Raw genomic sequence first — 22,737 nt, 5'->3', positions numbered from 1 at the left:
ACTGTAACCACATGTAAAAATATAGAAGGGTTTCCTAAATATAATGTTGAATACTACTAATAATAATGTTGTTGGGCCAGAAAGAAAGCATGTTTCCTGATTCTATTTACAGAAATTATAAAAACAGGTAAAACGAATCTATAGAGGTGGAGGTCAAAATAGGTGGGTGGTAGGGGCGCCTGGGTGGCCCAATCCATTAAGTGTCTGCCTTTGGCTCAGGTCATGATCTCAGGGTCCTAGGATCCAGTCCCATGTAGGGCTCCCTGCTCAGCAGGGTGTCTGCTTCTCCCTCTCTTTCTCCCCTCTCCCATTCATACACACACACACACACACACACACACACACATTCTCTCTCTCTCTCTCTTTCTCTCTCTAATAAAAGAAAAATTAGGGGTGTGTTAGTAGGGTAGACTCTGGAGTATTGGTGATGCCCTGTTTCTTGATCTGGGTTCTATTTACATGGGTGGGTTGTCTTCTCAAATATCTAATAAATTGTATAGTCAAAATTGGTGCTTTTCAATAAAAAAAAATCTCGCCAAATTCCTGTTAAATTTCATGCTTTCCTATTTATAAATGCTTCAGAGAATTTAGTGTGTAAAGAATTAAGGATGGAAAGCAATGGCATCTGGCAAACCTTGTGCGGAGAAATGAAGGCAAAATCTCCCCTGCACAACTCTGACAACGCGCATCTCATTCTTAATCCACTGGATCTTTGCTGTTTCAATTCAGTGCACCTTAACACGCTGAAGCAACACCTGGGTTGAAATCTGCCAGAGTAGGCAGTGGTTCAACAATTCGCCCACCTACGGGGCCTATCAGAGTGTCAAACTCCTTAGGACTGAATATCAGAGCCTGAGTCGCCAATCCTTTTTCTTAGGGTGATGGGGTATGCCGCTAAGATACCGCCTTGAACAAAGATTGGAGATAGGAGTTGGGGAGTTTGAGGGAGGGCATGAGCTTCCAGGGACCCAGCCATGGAAAAGGACCAGAATCGAGAGGGAAGACATGCTGTGTTTGCCTCCTGGGAATCCTCTTTGCTAACTGGAGACAGATTTCCTCCCTGGCTGAGATTCTCTCAGTGAAGACTGATCTCCCAATCGTTGCACACTGAACCCCTGAGATCTAAAGGTGAACCCCAGCACATGGCAATCCCGTGAACCCCAGGCCCTGTCTCAGAGCAATCTGCTTTATGGCGTGACTGCAATGCTGTTCAGACTGCGTGACTACAGCAGGTGGTGTGCACTACAAGGAGTCTCTTTCTGAGTAGCGCCGCACCTCAAAGAAAAGCAGAATATTCAAAAGACACTCTAGTGTTGGGCAGGTAGAAGACAATTGTTTTTTTCTTCAAGCTTCTTGACCAATGGAAGAATTTGCATTGATCTCATAAATTGGCTAATATGCTCAAAACAACATTATTTTGGAGGCTGATGTGAATGATCTGTCTTTCACAGTCCCTGTTAACCTTATAGCCAGATCTTCAAAGAAATGCACCAAGTAGTGCTGAGAAAGGCTTGAAGGTTCGCATCACCTTTACGCTCAGCTGATGACTTCTGTGTCCTTTGTCATGGAGAAAGTAAAGGTGAACAGAAAATTTCTTCAACTTTCTCCACCGCATGTACCACATGTACCCCTTATTAGCATCTCTATCAATATGCTCCACTCTTTCTTCTCTTGTTGATGGACTGCTCTTGCTTTTGTCTGAGATTAGCCCTTCTATCTCTGAACTAGGACTGGGTCAACACACCTTTTAAATAAAGGACCTGACAGTGAATAACTATTCATCTCTGTCTAGAGAAAGCAGCCATAGACACAATGTGTTCCCATAAAAGTATAAAAACAGGTGGTAGACCAGAAGTGGCCTCCAGGCTGTAGTTTACTGAGCTCTGGACTAGATCCTACTGCTTCTCCTACTCAAAGACTTGCTCTAGCAACTCTTCTTTCCTGCATTAACACATTGTTTCCCTCTATGGGACCATTCCTATTAGCATACATGTATACTGTTGCTTCTCACATCTTAAAACCCATTTCTAGACATTGCTTCCCATTCCTCTTTCTTATCAAAACTTCAAAAAAAAAAAAAGCAATATTTTTTTTGGCTTCTTTTTTTCTCCCTTGTCAACATTCCCCAGAGCCCATTCCAATACGCTTTGATGCCACCACTCCACTGAAGCTACTCTGATCAAAGTCACTATTGAGTGACCTCTATGTCACTCAATACAAGGGTCCATTCTTGGTCTTCATCTTGAGCAGCATTTGACCCTACTGTTGATCACTTTATTCTCCCTTAAATGTTCTCTTCACATGCCTTCCAATGACACACACTTCCTCAATGCCTCCTCCTCACTGGCCTCCTTTTCTGATTCTTTCTTATCTCAATCTCTTTATGTTGGCGTATCGATGACTCAGGTCTTGGACATCTTCTCTATCTGCAGTCACTTCCTGGCTGATCTCATCCAGCCTCATTAAATATTATCTATGACCTGATGACTTCCAAATTAATGTATTATATTTGGCACTCATCTCCAGGCTCTTATATCCAACTCAACATATCCAGTTGGGTGTCTAATAATGATCTCAATCTGAACATAATCAAAACTGAACCCTCAACTATATACCCACAAATGTGCTCTACTTAAAATTTCCCCTATGATGTAAGTGGTATTTCCATCCTGCCTGTCTCTTGGGCCAAAACTCTAACTTCATCCTTGATTCTTCTTTTTTTCTTGCATGCAACATATGATTCATAAACCTCTGCTCTTGATTCTTCCTTCCTCCCTCTCTCTCTCTCTCTCCATATAATACACACACACACACACACACACACACATACAGAGACTCCTTCTCATTTCCTATGCAGCCCCACCTTGGTCCAAGTTACTACCAACTCACTTCAAATATTTTGGTAGTTTCAGTGGTCTCCCTGCTTTCATAATATTGCCTCTCCCCAGGCAGTCCATTATTGACTAAAGGGTTAAGGCAGGTCATGTCCACCCTCTGCTTAAAACCCTCAGTGGCTTCCATCTTCCTCACAATAAGAGCCAAAGTCCTTCAGAAGCCCCTATCACAACACAGGGAATCAACTTCTGCTGCCTTGGCTAGTTTCCATCGTTGATATCTTTGCCACAAGTCATGTAGCCATGAGTAGAGAATTATTGGAAGTTAATGGTAGAAAAGTGAAAGGAAGGATGGTGTTATTCACCTCCTCCCCAGAGCTTCCAGGAGAAATCAGGGCATCCCATGGAGATGGACTGAAGTCCAGGAGTTCCGGGGGATAGTAAATGTGCATGTGTCCATGGGTCCCTAGGGGAGCAGAGGATGCCTGGAGAAGTATGTGACTCAGAAGGCAAAGGTGAAATAATCTGTTTTCTTGGCACATTAAAGGGAGTGCCCCTTTAGGAAGCAAAGAAAGAAAATCCTTTAGGTATAGAGTGGTTGGAAAGCCAAGTTCCATAACAAAAAGTATGATTATTGTATAATTGCAAGAGATACCATATTTTTAGTCCAACTACAGAGAGAAAAATTGAAATACAGTGTTCTACTCTATCAAACTTTTAAAAAGTCACTTGTCTTACAGAATAAATAAAAAGTTCAAATTCAAGTGATTTATGTAAGAAAGGAAGCATGCAAATCTGGAATAATATATTTAGGAAAATTCAAGTTCTAGTTCTGATTGATTTTTTAAATTGATCCAACGGATTTCTCAGAAATCTATGATATTGCTGTAATGGAACAACTTTCTTCAGATTTTTCACCTTCTCTGTATACCCCATAAAGAAATAACCCCCTTCTTTCACACCTTATGCCCTCTCCTCCTGCTTTATTCTTCCACACAGATCTCCATCTGACCTACAATATATTTCCTTCCTAGTGGTGATTTATCTGTTTATTTCTCCCAGGATGCTGGCTCTCAGCATTCTAGAATGCTGAATCCCTAACACTGGAATTGTGGTTGGCATAGAGAAGGCAACTAACAAATATGTGTTGAATGAATAAATGAGCCAGAATCCCTTTGTAAATAATTTCTTCTGGAGACATTTGAGTTTCAAAGCAGCTCAGGTTTCTGTCAGGCATTCTACATAATGAGAGAGGCTGTCTTCTTTGGTGTTGGCACTACACAAAGCATCATGTACATTGGCCCCAGAGATTAAATAAAAGGTGTGATGTTATGAGACAATACGGACAATTAAAAGGAAGAAAAGTAAGTTTTCAGAGTAAAATGGTGTTTGCAAATCTTAACCTTCTGGCTGAGCAGTTTCAGTAGGGGAAAAAAATACCTTACTGGGAAGGCAGGAAAGGCAAAACATATTCTGTAGCTTCATTAATTATACCAGAAACATCAAGTTGCTCCTGGGACAATGTCTACAGAGGCAGTCCTGACGGGGAATATTACATGGCTCAGGCATCAAAATCCTTAAAGAAAATTAGTGGGTAGGAGTGCACAGAGAGGAGGAAATTGAATATGTTTTAAACATAATTGCACAAAGTTTAATGCAGTATAAGATATGTAGATTGGCTTATAATATAAAATCTATATTCACTCTTAGTAAAAGCCTCCCTGAAAGTCACTGTCATTTACTGAATGTTTTTGAGAGTTAAAGAATCTCCTGAATTGGTGATTTTTAAAACTGAATATGGCTGCATTTGGGGAAAGATATTTTATAAAAGATATTTTACTAATCATTACTATTTATTTATCCATGTTCATCCATCCATCCATCCATCCATCCATCCATATACTGAGAAATGAAGTGTGTAAACTCACAGATTACCAATAGTATTCCAGAATGAGAACTCTTGCTAGGCAAGTATAATGCTGCCACACTGAATGTTTCATAAAACTGAAGTCTCTCCAAACATCTGAGATATCCTCTAGAAGCAAATGGATGACTTGGTTCTCAAAGAGGGAAAATAGAGTAGGTCTGTAACACAGGCTTGGAAAGTAGTTTCTAAAGACCTCACACTGTTAAAACTGGTTGGCATTTCGTTCATTCCTTTGTAAGAAGTAAGACTGATATCATGTAAATGTTGGAAATAAGCCTCTACCATAATCACTAAAAAATTAGAGGTCAGGTCATTATTTCTAGTGTAGCTCAGAGAACTGTCAGACCACTGAGGGTTAAAAATTTATAGATCATAATGATGATTGGCTTGGCCCTATAGCTGTGATCCTTGACACAAGAAGTTCTATAAGGGCACAGATATGACATATGACTTAAGAGTATTCTTTGATTCATATTCTTAACTCTTGAAGGGAAGGTATGAAGGGTAAGGATCATCATTTCTATCCTGTGAACTGTAAACGTGAAAAAAGAGACCCTTCTTTTGATATGTTCATTTCAGTGCTCTGATTTTCATGGCAATTAGACTATTCCAGAGAAAGTCTCAAAGTGGAGTTGATGGCTTCTGGTTTGATAGATCTTGCTCTATTCTAGTTATTTCTGCATGTATCTGAAAGGCCTGCTATGCTAGTAAATTAGCAAGTGCTTAATGGAGATGCTCCATCTAATTTATTATTCTAGTTCATAACTGAATAAGTGTTATTTATTGTCATTATTTGAAATTTTTGTTTCAAAATTGTTTCATTTCTTCTCATATTCTTTGAGCAGCTACCATGTGCATGGTGGTGGGCTAGGGGGTATGTAGGTTAAAGGAAGTTAATAAGGTGCTAAGAATATTTGCTCTCAAGGAGAGGGTTGAAGAGGAGATGGGGTCAGAAGTGGTTTGGGATGAGGTTAAGAGAGACAGTGCAGGGACAAGGTGTTTAAGTGAAGTAAAAAGTGGTGTCACCTATATTTTGTTCTGCAAAGAAATTATATCAAATGCCTGATGCCTAATGAAAAATCCCCATAATTCTTAGTAGGGGCCATCATTTGGAAGGTTTGAATTACACTTCTACTTGGCAGCTGGATTATTTTTAGATGTAATTTTAACACATGTTAAATATGACAACAACTCAATCTCTTGCAGAAATCAGTACAATGTCACAAGGTTTCAGAGTGAGATGACAAAGGCTAGAAGTTTCTATCCACCATACCTTGGCCACTTCTTCTTGGAAAGCCACGAGATTCAAATGGGAGATGTTAACCAAGTCAGGCCCATACACCACGGTTATCATACGATGCTCCAGGCGCCCGATGTTCCCCACATCCAAAAGTTCACGTAACTTGGGGTCCTGGATAATAAACATTGAGAAAAGTTAGTCTATAACTAGAGATTCCAATACAATAGCATAGTTTCAAAGTATTAGACTTAGAATGCCTTCAAAACAAAATTGTCCTTTATTCTTACTAAATAACAGTATGATTGAAGTCCCAAACTCCATCATGGCCCAGAGAGGTCAAGCAACTTGCTGAAAGGTTGTGGAGAGAGAATTTCTTACTCAAGATTTATGGTCCTCATGGCATTATATGATGTGAAATGAATGAGACAGAGAAAGACAAATTTTGCAGGTAGAATCTAAAAAAAGCTGAACTCAGAGAAACAAGAGAGTAGAGTGGTGGATACCAGGGGCAGGGAGTGTGGGGAAAATGAAGAGATTTTGTTCAAAGACTACACACTTCCAGATACAAGATGAATATGTTGTAAGGACTTAATGTACAGCATGGGAATTAGGGTTAATAATATTGTATTAGATACTAGAAAGATGCTAACAGTGCAGATCTTAAGTGTTCTCACCACAAAAAAGAAACGGTATTATATGATGTGAGGGGGGTGTTGGCTAATGCAATATGTGTGTGCAACAAATCATCACATTGTACATATTAAGCTTACACAATGTTATATGGTAATTATACCTCAATAAACCTGGAAAAAATAAGAATTGTGGTCCTTTGTCAATTAGTCTTAGTCTTTCTGTCATACATCTTTTAGTAGCATATTTTTATGTGCCATAATTCTCCCTTTATTCCCTCCAATCATCCCACAAGTCACATATTGAAATGCACAGTCTCATCTCTGTCCTCAATTCATGACACATTAAGACGAAGAAGGTGATTCTTGTAGAAACAGAACATGGTGATGCTATCCAGAGCTGAGGCAGAAACATGGCTGGGAGTCATAGCTTGAACCTTCTCCAACACGGATTTCCATTGTAAAGAAATAGGCTGTTAGACCAGGCAAAATGGCGGCACCTGTCATCAATATGTTCATTTCAATTCTATCCTCTGAACATACTGGGATTTGGACATAGAGAACTTCTGCAGTCTTTTCAGAGCAAGTTCCCTTTTTCAGGATACCGTAAGTGAGGATCCCTTGGTTATCTAGTCCTGCTGGAAAATGGAGGCTTCCAAACCTCCCGAATTAAAAGTAAGACCTAAAATAGGACTCATTCACCTTGGCTGATTTCATTTTCCTCTCATAGGAAATGAGAGGTCCATGCAGAAAATTAACATCAAATCAATCACTTGGCAAATCTGCAGCCAGCTTATGAGCAAGGAATAAATTTCTATTCTTATTTATTTAGCTAAATGCTGGGCCAACAGGACCTGGTTAATTTTGATCTCCTTTTTAAGGTTTTTATTTATAGCATCCTTACAAAGAAAAAGTGGACTTAAAAAAAAAGAAGAAGAAGAAGAAGAAGGAAAGAAAAGAAACAAAACCTTTCCAGCTAAACTATTTCACTCAGTACCATTAATCCTCTCTTAGTTAATAAAATTTTCTCCCCTGTTAGACTATGTAAAGAGGAACATTTTCAGGTAAGTTATGAAGAGAGAAAAATCCATCTCAAAGGTGTACCGACTATAACTGAAGTTTCAACTACGCTAACAGGTTGGGAACTTATCAAGTACATCAGCCCGTCTAGAAAGACCAAATGCTATCACAAGAACATCAATTTGCATGACCTAGAAAAGGAGAGGAATAGAGGAAAAAATTTATTAAGTAAACAATAACAAAAAAGGGAAATTTTAAGCATTCTAGTGTTAATGAAAGAGTAGAGGAAAAGGTTCAAGAAGAATGGACTTTTTATGAAGGCTGATAAAGAATGATTCTAGCCGTTCTGTAATGTGGTTAACTACATCCTGATTTTTAAATTTTTAATTTATTTTTAAATGCAAGTATAATTAACATACAGTATTATATTAGTTTCAGGTGTACAATATAATGATGAGATAGTTCTATACATTTCTTAGTGTTCATCATTATAATTGTACTTAATCCCCTTCGCTTATTTCACTCATCCCCCTACCCATCTTCCTGCTGGCTACCACCAGCTTGTTCTCTGTATTTCAGAGTCTGGTTTTTTTTTTTTTTGTTTGTTTGTCACTTTTTTTTTTTGCTTTGTTAATTTGAATCACAATTTTTGAACACATTTGAAGCAAAAGTTAGAAAAGAAAATGATCAGTATTTTAAATTTTTTTTTGTATACTTGGAAGAGAAAGGTAATTATCAGAAACCATCTGAAACTTAAGATTATAAATCACAAGTTTTGTATAAAAAATCACAGAGTCTATCTGTGACATTGTGATTTGTAAGAAAAATAAATTTGGTCATTCAGATGACCAAGATATATTTTTTGTATGTATTTGGTCTTCATCTGAGGTTCCTGGCTCACAGTCCCTAAAACTAGACCATTTTCTGATCAGTCTGTATTACTTTACTAATTCTCATGTCTTTTTAAAACACTTTTGTACACTAATTACATAGTGACTGATTAAAGACTGCCATGTCTCAGAACTGCATGGACGGGGCGTGGGGGTCAGGGGGTTCTCATGAGTTGTCCTTGAGCTATAGGAATGCAAGGCAAGTAGAGAGGACCTAGAGAAGGTGCCAGAATAGAAAATAACTCTGGGCCTGCTTGGGTATATTAGTCAGTTAAGCATCTGTCTTCTAAACTTCTGCCTTCAGCTCAGGCCATGATCCCAAGGTCCTGGGATCGAGCCCCACATCAGGCTCCCTACTCAGCAGGGATTCTGCCCTCTCCCTCATGCTCTCTCTTTCAAAAAAAAAAATATATATATATGTATATACATATACATGTATATGTATATACATATATATATATATTTTTTAAAGAAAATAGTTCTGGAAAAAGACAATATTGTTAGGTATGGTCAACAGGATTTTTTTTTTAAGATTTTATTTATTTATTTGACAGACGAAGATCACAAATAGAGAGGCAGGCAGAGAGAGAGAGGGGGGAAGCAGGCTCCCTGCTGAGCAGAGAGCCCGATGCAGGACTTGATCCCAGGACCCTGAGATCATGACCTGAGCTGAAGACAGAGGCTTTAACCCACTGAGCCACCCAGGCACCCCTCAACAGGAATTTCTAAGATGATCAGATCTTTGCAACATCTCGGTAAACATTTTCCCACTCATGGTTGTTTATATATAATTGTAAAAACAGTGGAGTTTTTTGTAATTAGAACTGTGGAATGCAGTATTTGGAGGTAATGTCAGGGATTGGAAGAATAAGGCAGACTAGCAAAATGTTGATGCTAATGATTGACTCTGAGAAACAGGTATCTGAGAAACCAGATTCTGTAAATCTCTCTATATCTGAGATGGTTGTACAATAAATAATAAAAAGGAATATTGAGCATGAGCGTCAGGCACAATAATATTTTAGAAATAATTTTTCAATAGAAACCACAATATTTTAAAATTATGTAATTCTGGAAATAAATAGAGATATTGTTCAAAGTATAGAATAAATAATTTCCTTACTAATGTCCTTTTTTGATAACTGATTATATGAATTTTTATTCTTACCATTAATCATTTTACTTGTCTTTACAACTACATCTTTTCTTTATATTTCGTTTTCTTTTTTTTAATCAACATCAAACTTGGGTTATGTTAGCATTGTCTCCCTTAAGAAACGACTTTACTTTTCTTTTTACCTATACTCTGAGTTTTCTCATTTTGAACTCAATATCCCAAGGTGACAGGGTGGCTTCAAACCTTGGTCTCATTATTGAACATGTTGATATATGAAGGGTATGGTGAGAAAGATATTTGTCCTTTCAAGTACCGAAAGTTGCCCTGAGTTGTTTTTAGCAGAGGAGACCCTCAGAGAATAGGTAAAGAGGGAATTATCTGGAAGGATAAAAAACAGAGGCACAAAAGTGTTTGGAGGACCTTATAGATAGAAGGGATTTAATGGAAACATCCAAAAAAAATCGTTGTTTCTGGGGTACATCAGTCTCAGGTCTGGAGATATGAGTGGCTGAATTTCAAAAAGAAAGAAGAAAATTAAAATCATAACAATAACAAAAGCCTACAGACAATTTGCATGAGAATCACCCCCCCCTAAAAATCTATTCTACAGAGGACTTTATGTCTAGACTTTCTTTCTTTTTATCATTCTCTATTTCTTTCTTTCTTCCTTCCTTTTTTCCAGAGAGAGGGAGGGGGAGAGAGAGAGAGAGAGAGAGCGCGTGCGCGCACACATGCGCATGAGCAGGGGAGAATCCCAAGCTGGGCTCAATCTCAGGCCCTGAGATCATAACCAGAGTCAGATCCTCAACTGACTGAGCCACCCAGGTGCCCTGTCTGAGATTTTCTTATTGATTGAAGCTCCTGACCAGTTTTCAGAGAGGTGTTTACCTACTTGGGTTACTGCCAGACTCAAACCCATTTCTTGGTTGCTGCTGTTGATATATATTCCTTGAAAATTTTAAAAAGCTTTTATTTATGTATTTGACAGAAAGAGAGAGAGAGAGCACAACTAGGAGAAACAGCAGGCAGAGGGAGAGGGAGAAGCAGGGAGCCTGAAGCTGGGCTTGATCTCAGGACCCTGGGAACATAACCTGAGACAAAGGCAGACACTTCACGACTGAGTCCCAGCCTCCCCCCTTAAAATTTTTATAAAGAAAACAAGCTATCTCTACAATTCTGTAAAAATGTTCAATTTCTCTGTTGAAGAGCAGTAAAGAATATAGCTCAGAAAAAAAATAAGAGGAGAGATGAACTCGGAATTTTGTATTTTCACTAAACTGTCACTCAAGGCCTACGTTCTCCAGAGAATATCCTAGATAGGTTTCCACGGTGAGAATTAACCAGACCAGCCACGAATTTTGGCAGCTATAATTTAACTGCACTGTGCAAGTTAAGTTCTAGAACACTTCCATTCCCCTAAGAGTTACAAAATGGAGACACACTGAATAAACTCACTTTCGTTCAATCATCAGGATTCATGATTAAATTACTTCATGTTTGTTGCAAAGAAAGTTGCTTAAGTTACTAATTCTTGTTTCTAGGTAATAACTCACTGAAGAAATTAAATTTCATTTCATTTTTTACACCAGAAAATGTTTACATTTTAAAATAATAATTAAATATAAAATAATTAAAAATTAAAAAAAAATTTACATTTCATTTTTTACACCAGAAAAATTTTGGTGTAGAAAATAAACCAGGGAGCCTGGGTGGCTCAGTGAGTTAAGCCTCTGCCTTCGGCTCAGGTCATGATCCCAGGGTCTTGGGATTGAGCCCCACATTGGGCTCCCTGATCAGCGGGGAGCCTGCTTCCCTCTCTCTCTCTCTCTCTGCCTGCCTCTCTGCCTACTTGTGATCTCTCTCTCTCTGTCAAATGAATGCATAAAATCTTAAAAAAAAAAAAAAAAAAGGAAAGAAAAGAAACCTTACTCATCCTCATGAAATACACCTTTAGTGGATTTTAGGTTTATGGAACAATTTGTATATTAGGTTAATTTTATTCTCAGCACTTAATGCAATATTTTCAACCTGAATTATAGTTATATGGATGTAACATTATCTTTCATATAATAGATCAGGTATATGAAAGTCTTTCCATTAACACTCAGTAAAACAGTGAGAAATAACGTGACATATTCCTTGTTATACTTAAGCGACCTTAGAAAAGTATGGCTAAACTTTTAGATATAAAGCTACCTTTTCCTTGAAGACAGACCAAACTCTTCTTTGCTTTATTGATATTTTGTTGTAAAAGAAAGATATTAACATCCAAAATGTTTCCCCACGAAGCTCTTGAATTTAATATTTGCTTCTCAAAAAATAAAGAAAAAAGATAGATTAATAAATTCCCTTGGAATCAATACTTATTTTTGCACTTTTCATTTTAAAAGTTTTTCTCTCCTAGATATTTGAAAATGACATGTCTGATAAAGGGTTAGTATTTAAAATATAAAAAGAACTTACAAAACTCAACATTCCACAAATGAAATGGACAGAAGATATGAATAGATATTTTTCCAAAGAAGACACACAGATAGCCAATGGACACGTGAAGAGATGCTCAATATCACTCATTATCACAGAAATGCAAATCAAAACTACAAGGATATATCACCTCATACCTGTCAGAATGACTAAAATTAACAACATAAGAAATAACTGGTGTTGGCAAAGATGAGGAGAAAAGGGAACACCTTTACATTGCTGGTGGGAATGCAAACTAGTACAGGCACTTTGGAAAACAGTATGGAAGTTCCTCAAAAAGTTAAAAGTAAAACTACTCTATGATCTAGCAATCACACTACTAGGTATTTCCCTAAGAAATTAAAAAAATACTAATTCAAAGGGATACATGCACCCTAATGTTTATAGCAGGATTGTTTACAATCGTCAAATTATGAAAACACCCCAAACGACTATCAATTGATGAATGGATAAAGAAGATGTGGTATAAACATACCTAATGTAATATTACTTGACCATAAAAAGAATGAAATCTTGACATTCACAATGGCATGAACAGAGCTAGAGAGTATAATGCTAAATGAAATAAGTCAGTTAGAAAATGACAAATGCCGTATAATTTCCAATCATACGTAGGGTTTAAGAAACAAAACAAATGTTCAAAGGACGGAAAAAGAAGAGAGGCAAACCAAGAAGCGATTCTGAACAATAGAGAAGAAAATGTTGGTTACCAGAGGGGAGGGGAGGGCCAAATGGGTTGAACAGGTGATTAAGGACAGCACTTGGCATGACGAGCCTTGGGGGATGTGCTGAATCACCATATTACACACCTGAAACTAATATTACACTGCATGTTAACTAAGTGAAATTTAAATAAAAACTTAAAAAAATAAAACAAAACTTTCTCTCTCCTTTTAATGAATGTGATGAGGCGTGCCATTCTCTTCAGGATGTACTAGTAGCTTAGGCAGCTGACACAGCCAGCAAGCCTTGTTAGATAAAACGCTATCCTCTTGCATGGACCACAACTCTGAAATATGGTGCCGTGAACATTCTCTTATGCAGAAAAGAAGACTTGGAGGATGTTGTTTAGGCATTTTTCCTGTAAGTGAAAGGTGAGGGAGGCTTGAGTATTTTTCAGCTTTTCCATTAGATGGAGGGAGCAAGGGGAAAACACACTGACTATGACAAAGAAAGTGACCATGGGCAAATACTAGAAAGAAAACAAAGAACAGATTGAAAACTGTCCTTCAGATTTCACAGTGGTATTGTCGTAAGATCACTTATGTTTGTTTTGGAGAGCGTGGTGATGAATGTGTAAAGAAAGCCTCCACTCCACTCGTGGGGAGGCTCAGTGTACAAATAAATCGACTGCTGGAAAAAAGAAAATAGAATTGGCCTGCTTATGGATCGCCACCCAAAATAAAGTAGTTCGAAGATGCCAGCCATGAATTGATTGAGGTAAAATTAATGTGCTTTTCAAGTCTAAAACTAAAAAGAGAGAGAGAGAGGGAGTTTGGAAAAAAAATAAAGTTTACCATCCCCCCAAATATTCCCTTGAATATGGACATAACCATGTGGCTGAAAGTTTGGTTATCCTTGGGAATGGCCACAGAGACAAGATAAAATTCAAGGAGAATGTCCAAATAGCATTCTAGTGATTAAAAATTCAAGGGTTCGATGTTTTCCTCCTCTCCATAAAAAAAGCTCAGAGTGTGGTTTCATGTATTTTCAGAAGCTAGAAAGAAAAGAAAGAGAAAGAGGATGTTGGAGGCAGTCAGGAGGCTGGCACTCAGAAGTAGCAGAAAAAGGGAATTAAAATAAAGTGCCCGGACACCTGGGAAAAAGTGAGTCAGTCCCAGAATGTAGAGATGTTCAAGGGACATTTGCCAGAGTGGGACAAACACTGTCTGTTTCAAGAAGTTGTATTACTGAGCCAGGTTGCAATACACCTGCTTGGCTAATAGGATGTTTGTCTCGATGTTCCAGAAGCCGACTTGAGTGAACAATCTGGACCAGGTAAATTAATCTGGAGGTGGTAACAGGAAGGGCAATGAGGGAGTAGCAAAGTGAGACAGGAGGAGAGAAAGCCAATAAACAGTGTGTTAATGGGAGGTTTACCACTTTGAGCACCTGAGGCTCAATCCATCCAGGGCCACTCCAAGAGACAGTGAAGAACACACCTGAGAATGTTCTCCAAGGAGCCTGGAAACTAGAATATTGATCTGTTAAATCCCATCTATCATTGATGAAGAGTGTCTCCTGGGGTGCTAACTCCCTTGCATTATGGCCAGAAAGCATTCTCAGGACTAAATGGGAATCCGGCTGGGGCGGTGGGAAACCTCTGGGGGCGGGAGACCACCTCAGTGCCCTGACGATGTGTTACACTGTTGAAGTAGTGATTGGATGAAATAAGAAAATTTCATCCAGGAGCACCTGGGTGACTCAGTGGGTTAAGCCTCTGCCTTTGTATCAGGTCATGATCTCAGGGTCCTGGGATTAAGCCCCATATCTGGATCTCTGCTCAGCGGGAAGCCTGCTTCCCCGCTCCACCCCCTTCCCCTGCCCCCGGGCCTGCCTCTCTGCCTACTTGTGATCTCTGTCTGCCAAATAAATAAATACAATCTTTAAAAAAAAAAAAAAGAAAATTTCATCCTGATTTTGATTAATCTTCATCTATTCTTTGGGATTTGCTTTTGAAGGAATTTCATCCAGGCAAATAGACAAATTCCCAACTGCTCAGTTCTCTATAAAAATAATAAATATAATGGCAATAGTTTCTTTTAATTAGTAACTTAGTCATGTGTTAAGCACCCACTCTCGCTGTTCTGTGTTTTCCCCTTCATTTAATCCACAAATTAACACTGAGAGATAGCTATTTACCCCCAATTTGCAGACAAGAACTCTGAAGTTTAGGGGGGTAATTTGTCCAGTTTTATAAAATGGGGGGAAGAGAGATTTGATTCCAAGTACATCCGATTGTAAAATCTCAGCTTTCTGCATATCATCTCGTGTTAAAAAGTGTAGTCAACTGGATGGAGTTTATATAAAAATAGTGCAAATAGCTCATGTGGCAGAATAAACCTCAGTAAATCCCCATCCAGTCAAGCCATCTCCTGTAGAGATATCTTAGACAGTTCATAAAAATACAAAATAGCCCAAATATGAAATGAAAATAGGAAAGCAATAGGGTCTAATGACATCACTTGTCTTCCTGGGAAAAAATGGAAGCTGAACGGCCAAGTTCATTCATCGTTTGTATAATCATCCTTCCTGAAAGTTAAAGTGCATGAAATACATAGCAGTTGCCTTTCTTTCTTTCTTTCTTTCTTTTGAATAAAAATTCAGTGGGAATTGTTAGCCTCTTCCTCCAAATCTAGTTAGAATTTGTCAAACTTAAAAATTCTAAAGTATAGAGAGCTTGTCACTCATGTTTCAAACTATCCGTCTTCTCTGACACATGCCTCCACTTAACCGTCAGCAAAATTTATATGCACAGTTACTGCACTCCAGTGCCTAAAGATCCATGTGCCCTGAGGGGTCATGTGCATGCAAAGCAGGCTACTGGACATCATCTGTCCCTTCCCTTTTAATCCCCTCACTGAGATGGTAAAACACGTTCTATTTTCCTTCAACTTTCGGGAAAGGGTTTGTGCTTCTAAATAAGGCTCCATATCGCTGCGTCAGAGTTTTGGAAGAATAAAGAGGCTTATTTGTTAAAAGAATGCAGATACATTTATTAAGTTCTCCCTGGTCTGTGCATCTTTTATAGGTGAGATTGTTTTTCCCCCGATTTTGTGGTGATGTCTGCCTCCTCACATGGTACTTGATATATGGTGCCCCTTAAGTGGTACCAAATAGGCTTCTGGAATCTCAGAACATAAGTTTAAATCAAGCGCACACACACACACACACACACACACACACAAAAAGGCCCAGGCACCTGCGTGGCTCAGTGAATTAAGCCTCTGCCTTCGGCTCAGGTCATGATCTCAGGGTCCTGGGATCAAGCCGGAGTCGGGAATCTTTGCTCAGCAGGGAGCCTGCTTCTCTCTCTCTCTCTCTGCCTGCCTCTGCCTACTTGTGATCTCTGTCAAATAAATAAATAAAACCTTTAAAAAAAAAAAACCAAAAAAGGCCCAACAATTCCTTAATAGGGAAAAACAGAAACAATGTTCCCTTTGCAGTTTCTGGAAAATCCAAGCGTACCCTAAAGACTTTCAAGACTTGGAAGGAGACAGTAGAAATTATATATGAAGGCCTGTTTGACTTTGAGTTTTAGTTCTGCCATTTAAAAGCAACGCAGCCTCTTGAGGTTTCCTTAACCCTTCCACGCCTCAGTTTGTTCATCTGTGGGATGAGGATGCTAATAGTGTTCTCTTAAAAAAAAGGGGGGAGGGTTTATTTTTATTTATTTGAGAGACAGAGAATGGGAGAGAGAGAGAGCACGAGAGGGGTAAGGGTCAGAGGAAGAAGCAGAGCAGGGACCCCGATGTGGGACTCGATCCTCGGCCTCCAGGACCATGACCTGAGCCAAAGGGAGTCGCTTAACCAAATGAGCCACCCAGGCGCCCTAGTAGTGCCCTCTTAAAATAAAAGTTTGTCCTGGGACTAAATGATTAATTATATGTCGAGTGCTCAGGGCAGCGTATAACTAGATGCGACTACTTGAAAAATAAATCATTTGGGGTGCCTGGGTGGCTCAGTGGGTTGAGCCACTGCCTTCGGCTCAGGTCATGATCTCAGGGTCCAGGAATCGAGTCCCGCATCGGGCTCTCTGCTCAGCAGGGAGCCTGCTTCCCTCTCTCTCTCTCTGCCTGCCTCTCCATCTACTTGTGATCTCTCTCTGTCAAATAAATAAATAAAATCTTTAAAAAAAAAGAAAAATAAAAGAAAAATAAATCAGTAGCTTGAAAATTAAAGACGGTACAGGTGTACCTACTGAATAATCTAGTACAAGCATCAGAACATTTTACTATATATATTTACATATATATTTATTTACATTATGACTTATCGAAGAAGACATATATTTGTATTTAACATTTATACTTGTATGGCTTGTGTATAATTGGCTGACTATATTCTTTTTTTTTTTTTTAAGATTTTATTTATTTATTTGACAGAAAGAGATCACAAGTAGACAGAGAGGCAGGCAGAGAGAGAGAGAAACAGGCTCCCTGCTGAGCAGAGAGCCCGATGCGGGACTCGATCCCAGGACCCTGAGATCATGACCTGAGCCGAAGGCAGCGGCTTAACCCACTGAGACACCCAGGCGCCCTGGCTGACTATATTCTAAACACATGCATTTTAACTTTTTAATTTTCTTTAATTTACTCTTCCATGGGGACATAATTCAAAGAGCGCTAGAAGACAAGTCAAGTCATTTCTAGAACTTTTGTGTGTCTGGTTCCTACATTTAACAGGCAACTTGGTTTTTGCTGCTTCAGACCGGCTTCCACATAATATGGGAGATAGTTATGTTCACCTTAAAGCATTAGAGCGGTAAACCAAATAACGTCTCCAAACTGTAGCGCGCCACGTGGACAGAAAGAACTCCTATATTCTGTGGTGGCTGGCATGATTAACGGACCTTAAGTGCGACATGAAAAGTAGCAGTGAACAAGTATGAGCTCTATATCTTCTCCTTATTACAATTATCAAGGGTGGTAGGGGTTTAAAGGAGAGAAATTTTCCTTTCAGTTCACTACAAATAACTGAGGGAATCCGAAGTAAATGGGTAATTTATCTGTGAGTGTCTAAATACAGAAGCGCATTTGTGTTTGCTAAAGGCTTTAAAAATATTTCAAGATAAAATAGGATTTGATTTTCAGATTGACCTCCCTGTGTTATTTACATCTCCTTTCCTTCCCATGACTCTAGATAAATGAGCTAACTATATTCCATAATGTGCAAAGATCAATAATGTAATTATTCCTTCAGAAACACAGGGATATAAAGCTCTTTACCATTCGAAGTCTGGAGGAGGTCTCATGTCTACTTTGTAAGAAACAACTAGTAGCATCTAAACAAGCCCCGTTTTAAATATGCCTTTTTATGTGTGCATTTCTCTTTGGAAGTAAGAAAGTGTCTTCTAAAATTCTTCACTATCCATCCATCAAGATCATCCAACATTATACAGGAAGACCAAGATTGTCATTTCTAAGACCTCAACTTTCCATGAGAAAAAATTACCTTGAGAATTTCACAAATGTGGTCTATTTTGGTAAAATTCGGCAGGCTAATTAGATCTCCAGGCCATTAACACCATCACTGAAATTTTGTCAGTGCAACTCTAAACAGGTATGAAAGGGGAATTCAATGAGTTCGAAGGGCTCTTAATTTTACAAAAAGTGTGCAAAAATGCATACGTATTCCCAGGACATTATTAGCCATTTCTTTGCATTTTCACTTGTCAACCTACACTAGTTTTTTGTTTTTTTTTTTAAGATTTTATTTATCTATTTGACAGACAGAGATCACAAGTAGGCAGAGAGGCAGGCAGAAAGAGAGAGGAGGAAGCAGGCTCCCCGCTGAGCAGAGAGCCCGATGCGGGACTCCATCCCAGGACCCCGAGACCACGACCTGAGCCGAAGGCAGCGGCCCAACCCACTGAGCCACCCAGGCGCCCCAACCTACACTAGTTTTGAGGCAATTGTTTTTGCCACTGCTCTCAAATATCACTTACCATCTTTTCACCTGTTTCCTCCTTCTCACTCTTCTCAGTCATCTTTTCTCTCCCCTAACAAAGTGTCCCTTAGGGGAATTTTGTAAATTTTTTGAACCTGGCAAATCAAAAGTTTTTATATCAACCTACGAAGACAACATTTAATGCATGGCGTGTTTCAGACTGAATTGTAATGTTGCCTCGTTTCCTATCACGAGAACGCAAATCATGCTATCCTCAAGGACTAACTCAAATTACCCCACTCCTTGAGTTCTCTAATTCATTAAAATATTTTCTTTATGATCAAAACAAACAGTGTCTTAGATACTCAAGAAACAGAACAGTATATGAAGTGGGAGTAAGAGGATTTCATATACTTTTCCTTTTTTCTCTTTAGTGATTCCCATTCAGTACAGCTTAGAAGATACTGGAGGGTTGTTTCACAGTTTCATTTCTATTTATTTATTTATTTAAAAGTTTAAAAAGATTTTATTTATTTATTTGACGGAGACATCACAAGTGGGCAGAGAGGCAGGCAGAGAGAGAGGAGGAAGCAGGCTCCCTGCTGAGCAGAGAGCCCGATGCGGGACTCGATCCCAAGACCCTGAGATCATGACCTGAGCCGAAGGTAAAGGCTTAACCCACTGAGCCTCCCAGGCGCCCCTGTTTCATTTCTATTTAGAGGTTCCCTAACTTTGTTAGGTAATTTCAAAAATTAAGTACGAAAAAATGGATTGCATTGAACTGTGAATAGAGTGCCTCTCATGGTTTGCTGCTACACATTTAAGGCTTTCGACAGAAAAAAAAAAAAAAATCAACAAAAACCAAAACCACAAAGAAACAAATAATAAGAACAAAACCATAGCCTTGATTTTGTAGCATTTACTGATTTTCATGCTGTAAATACTCGCACTGTAGCCAGCTTCAAGTTATTCAATGACATCACTGAATTAGAAAGTGTAAAAAGATGTGTTGTATATGCTATTATACAGCATTTCACCCTACAGATACAAGAGGTATAAACAGCCTCAAGATCATAGATAGTGGTAAAATATAATAACATATTTAGAAAGTGGCGAGTTCTGAATACTTACTGCCTTAATTTTGAGATATAATTCTAGTTGTAAATTTGTATTATTTGATTTATAATAATGGCTGTGTTTAAAAACCAGTAGCATAGGTACCAAAAATGTAGCAATTGATTAACACCAGGTGGAAGGACCTGGCTCTAGCACATCATTGGTCATGTCCAGAGGTGGTCTGTAAAAGTTAAAACATAGAAGAGAGGGGCGCCTGGGTGGCTCAGTCAGTTAAGCGACTGCCTTTGGCTTAGGTCATGATCCCAGGCTTCTGGGATGGAATCTTGTGTTGGGCTCCCCATTCAGCGAAGAGTTTTCTTTTCCCTTTTCCTGATCCCTGCTCCTGCTCTCTCTCCTCTCTCTCTTTCTCTCTCTCTCTCCTGTGCACTCTTTCTCTCTCTAATAAGTAAATAAAATATTTAAAAAAAAAAAAAAAAAAAACTTAGACTGCTATGGTACTGGGAAAAGGGGAAATGTGTCCTTTGGAACAGCATGGCCCCAAATCTCTACGGGCATTAATTTTTCCATTTTACTTTTTAAAATATTTTATTTAGTTATTTGACAGAGAGAGATCACAAGCAGGCAGAGAAGGGGGGGAGGTGAGCAGGCTCCCTGTTGAGCAGAGAGCCTGATGCAGGACTCAATTCCAGGACCCTGAGATTGTGACCTGAGCCAAAGGTCAAGGCTTAACCCACTGAGCCACCCAGATGCCCCAATTTTTCCATTTTAGGTACCTTTGTTTCTTCTTTATCCTGGCAGAAACTTGCTTCCCATTTGCTTTATTGTCACTGATCTCTCTCCTCAGGCCTGAACTGAGATGTCAAAGAGGTCCCCACTCAGGGTATTTCAAGAAAAGTCCTGTTGGGAAGCTCTCAGCTTCCTGGGCTTTGTAATAATAGGAGTGGGTCCTGGACTATCACCTTCAAATACAAGATAGTCCAACTCAAAGGGAAGTGTAATAAGGGCATTTTACTTCATGGTAAAATGACTTGCATGGCTTTCTCCTCCTTAGAGAATCTGTTGCTCTAAGGTCACTTTGCTATTGCCTGATGTTTCTCCAAAGGTTTCTTTGGGGAAGAACATTCAGAGTTTTGCTAGTGTTTGTGGGGATCTGCCTTCATGCTTTTTATTTTTTCTGTGAACAAATGTTTATGAAGCATCTACTATTTACTGGCATTGTGATAGTTGATGAAGCTACATCGATAAATAAAACAGATGTGTAAACCTTCATCATGCTTACAATCAGGTAAGGAAATAAAGCATTAATCAAATGTAAATAAATGTTAACAGAGCTTAGAAGGACTTAATATAATTAATGGAATAAGGGGAGCTTCCCTAAAAAAGTATTAGATGAACTGAAATTTTGAAAAATGGGGAGGAGTCTTAATTATGTGAAAGAGGGGTAAGACGCACTTCAGACAGGGAAATAGCATATGCCAATGCCCGGTGGTAGGAGGAAGAGCAGCAAAGCTCAAAGTGAGTAAAAAGCCTGGGTGCAATGAACCGGAGAGATAGATAGGGGACCAGACTATGTAAGGAAATGTGGTCTGTCCTTGTTAAGGAGTTCTAAACCCTTGAGCCAGAGAGGAATAGCTTAAAGCAGGGTAATTGCAGGATGCCATTTTTTAGAATGTGGAGAAAGATTGATAGGGAGGCACCTGCAGCATTTCAGGAGGGAAGAGCTGGTAGTTGAGTGGTGCAGCTCGACAGAGTTGAAAAGGTAAAATCAGCTTGAAGTGCTATGAGACCGTGTATTGGGGATGAAGAGATGGAGGTATCAGTAATAGCTCCAGGTTCTGAACAACCAAGACGATGGTGCAGTTAGGAGAAATGGGGATGCCTGAAGGAGGGACAGGTTTAGGGGGAATAGATGAAATGATATTGCATTTGGGTTTTAATCCACTAATTCTGAGGTGCCTCTGAGACTATTCCTGCTCTTGATCCTAAAGCTGATTGCAAAGGTCTTATCTACCAGGGAGTGGCCACAGAAAACAAAGCCTCTATTTCAGTTTTATTCTGGATAGGAAACTAAATACCGTGAATACCACTTGCAGAGCAAGATGTCAAGTAGATTTGTTATACTTGCTCCTCTTCCATGGATTTTAGGTCATTGTTCTTTAATCCCTTACGTATTTTTTTCTGTGTGTGTGTGTATGTTCCCATGTTAAAGTCATTTTATATTTATCAAAGTGTAGCCGAAGGAAGCCAAATGAAGTATATACATTTAAAGAACAGCCTTTGAAGGGACTTAATGAGAAGTGACACATTTTGGATAAGTTTCCATGGAAGACAGACATCAACACAGATTTCTGTGTACTGTTATACTCAGTAGTGGAAGGGGGCACTTGAGTTATAAAGGCACTTTATCAAAAGCATTGATTTCTAAGTCTATTCTCTTTTATGAGGGTGGTTTTGAATAGTGATTTAGAACCAAAAAAAAAATGCATCATCAAATGGTGATCTATGAGAAGCTTCTCTACATATAACAAAAGAACTATGAATCATTGCTTTCTTTATGAATTTAACTTCCCCAAATCCAAGAGATTTGCAAAATTCTCAAGTATTTTAGTAGTGTTTTCAGGCCAACATGTAAAACAAAAATCACTTAAACACGTGGAATGGATTAAATATTATATGCAGCTTTCCAAAGTGATGTTTACGAGGAATTTTAAAAAATAAGGTATAATGCTTATGGCATAATATTATCTGTAAAAGCAACACTGAACCCTTGTACATGTGGTGTTAATTCTATGAAACTTAGTATAGACAGCAAAGTCTTCAAAGAAATAAAACAAAACTATCAGGGCTTATTTCTATATGGCGGAATGATAGGTGATTTTTTTCAGATAAAAGAAACTACATACTCATAAA

General features: G+C 38.7%; 1 protein-coding gene across 3 annotated transcripts in view; it reads right to left on the bottom strand.

Moving 5' to 3' along the window:
* PLCB1 (phospholipase C beta 1) overlaps positions 1 to 22,737 on the bottom strand; it is a 685,746-nt gene that overhangs the window by 235,696 nt on the left and 427,313 nt on the right. For all 3 annotated transcript variants that reach the window (XM_044263433.1, XM_044263435.1, XM_044263434.1), the window contains exon 4: positions 6,035 to 6,172. In XM_044263433.1, the coding sequence (XP_044119368.1) occupies positions 6,035 to 6,172 (138 nt within the window). The remainder of the gene's footprint in view (positions 1 to 6,034; positions 6,173 to 22,737) is intronic.

Source organism: Neovison vison, chromosome 8 (assembly GCF_020171115.1).
Source record: "Neovison vison isolate M4711 chromosome 8, ASM_NN_V1, whole genome shotgun sequence".
Classification (NCBI taxonomy): domain Eukaryota; kingdom Metazoa; phylum Chordata; class Mammalia; order Carnivora; family Mustelidae; genus Neogale; species Neogale vison.
Note: the sequence above shows the minus strand (reverse complement) of the source record. Positions and strands in the feature narration are given on the sequence as shown.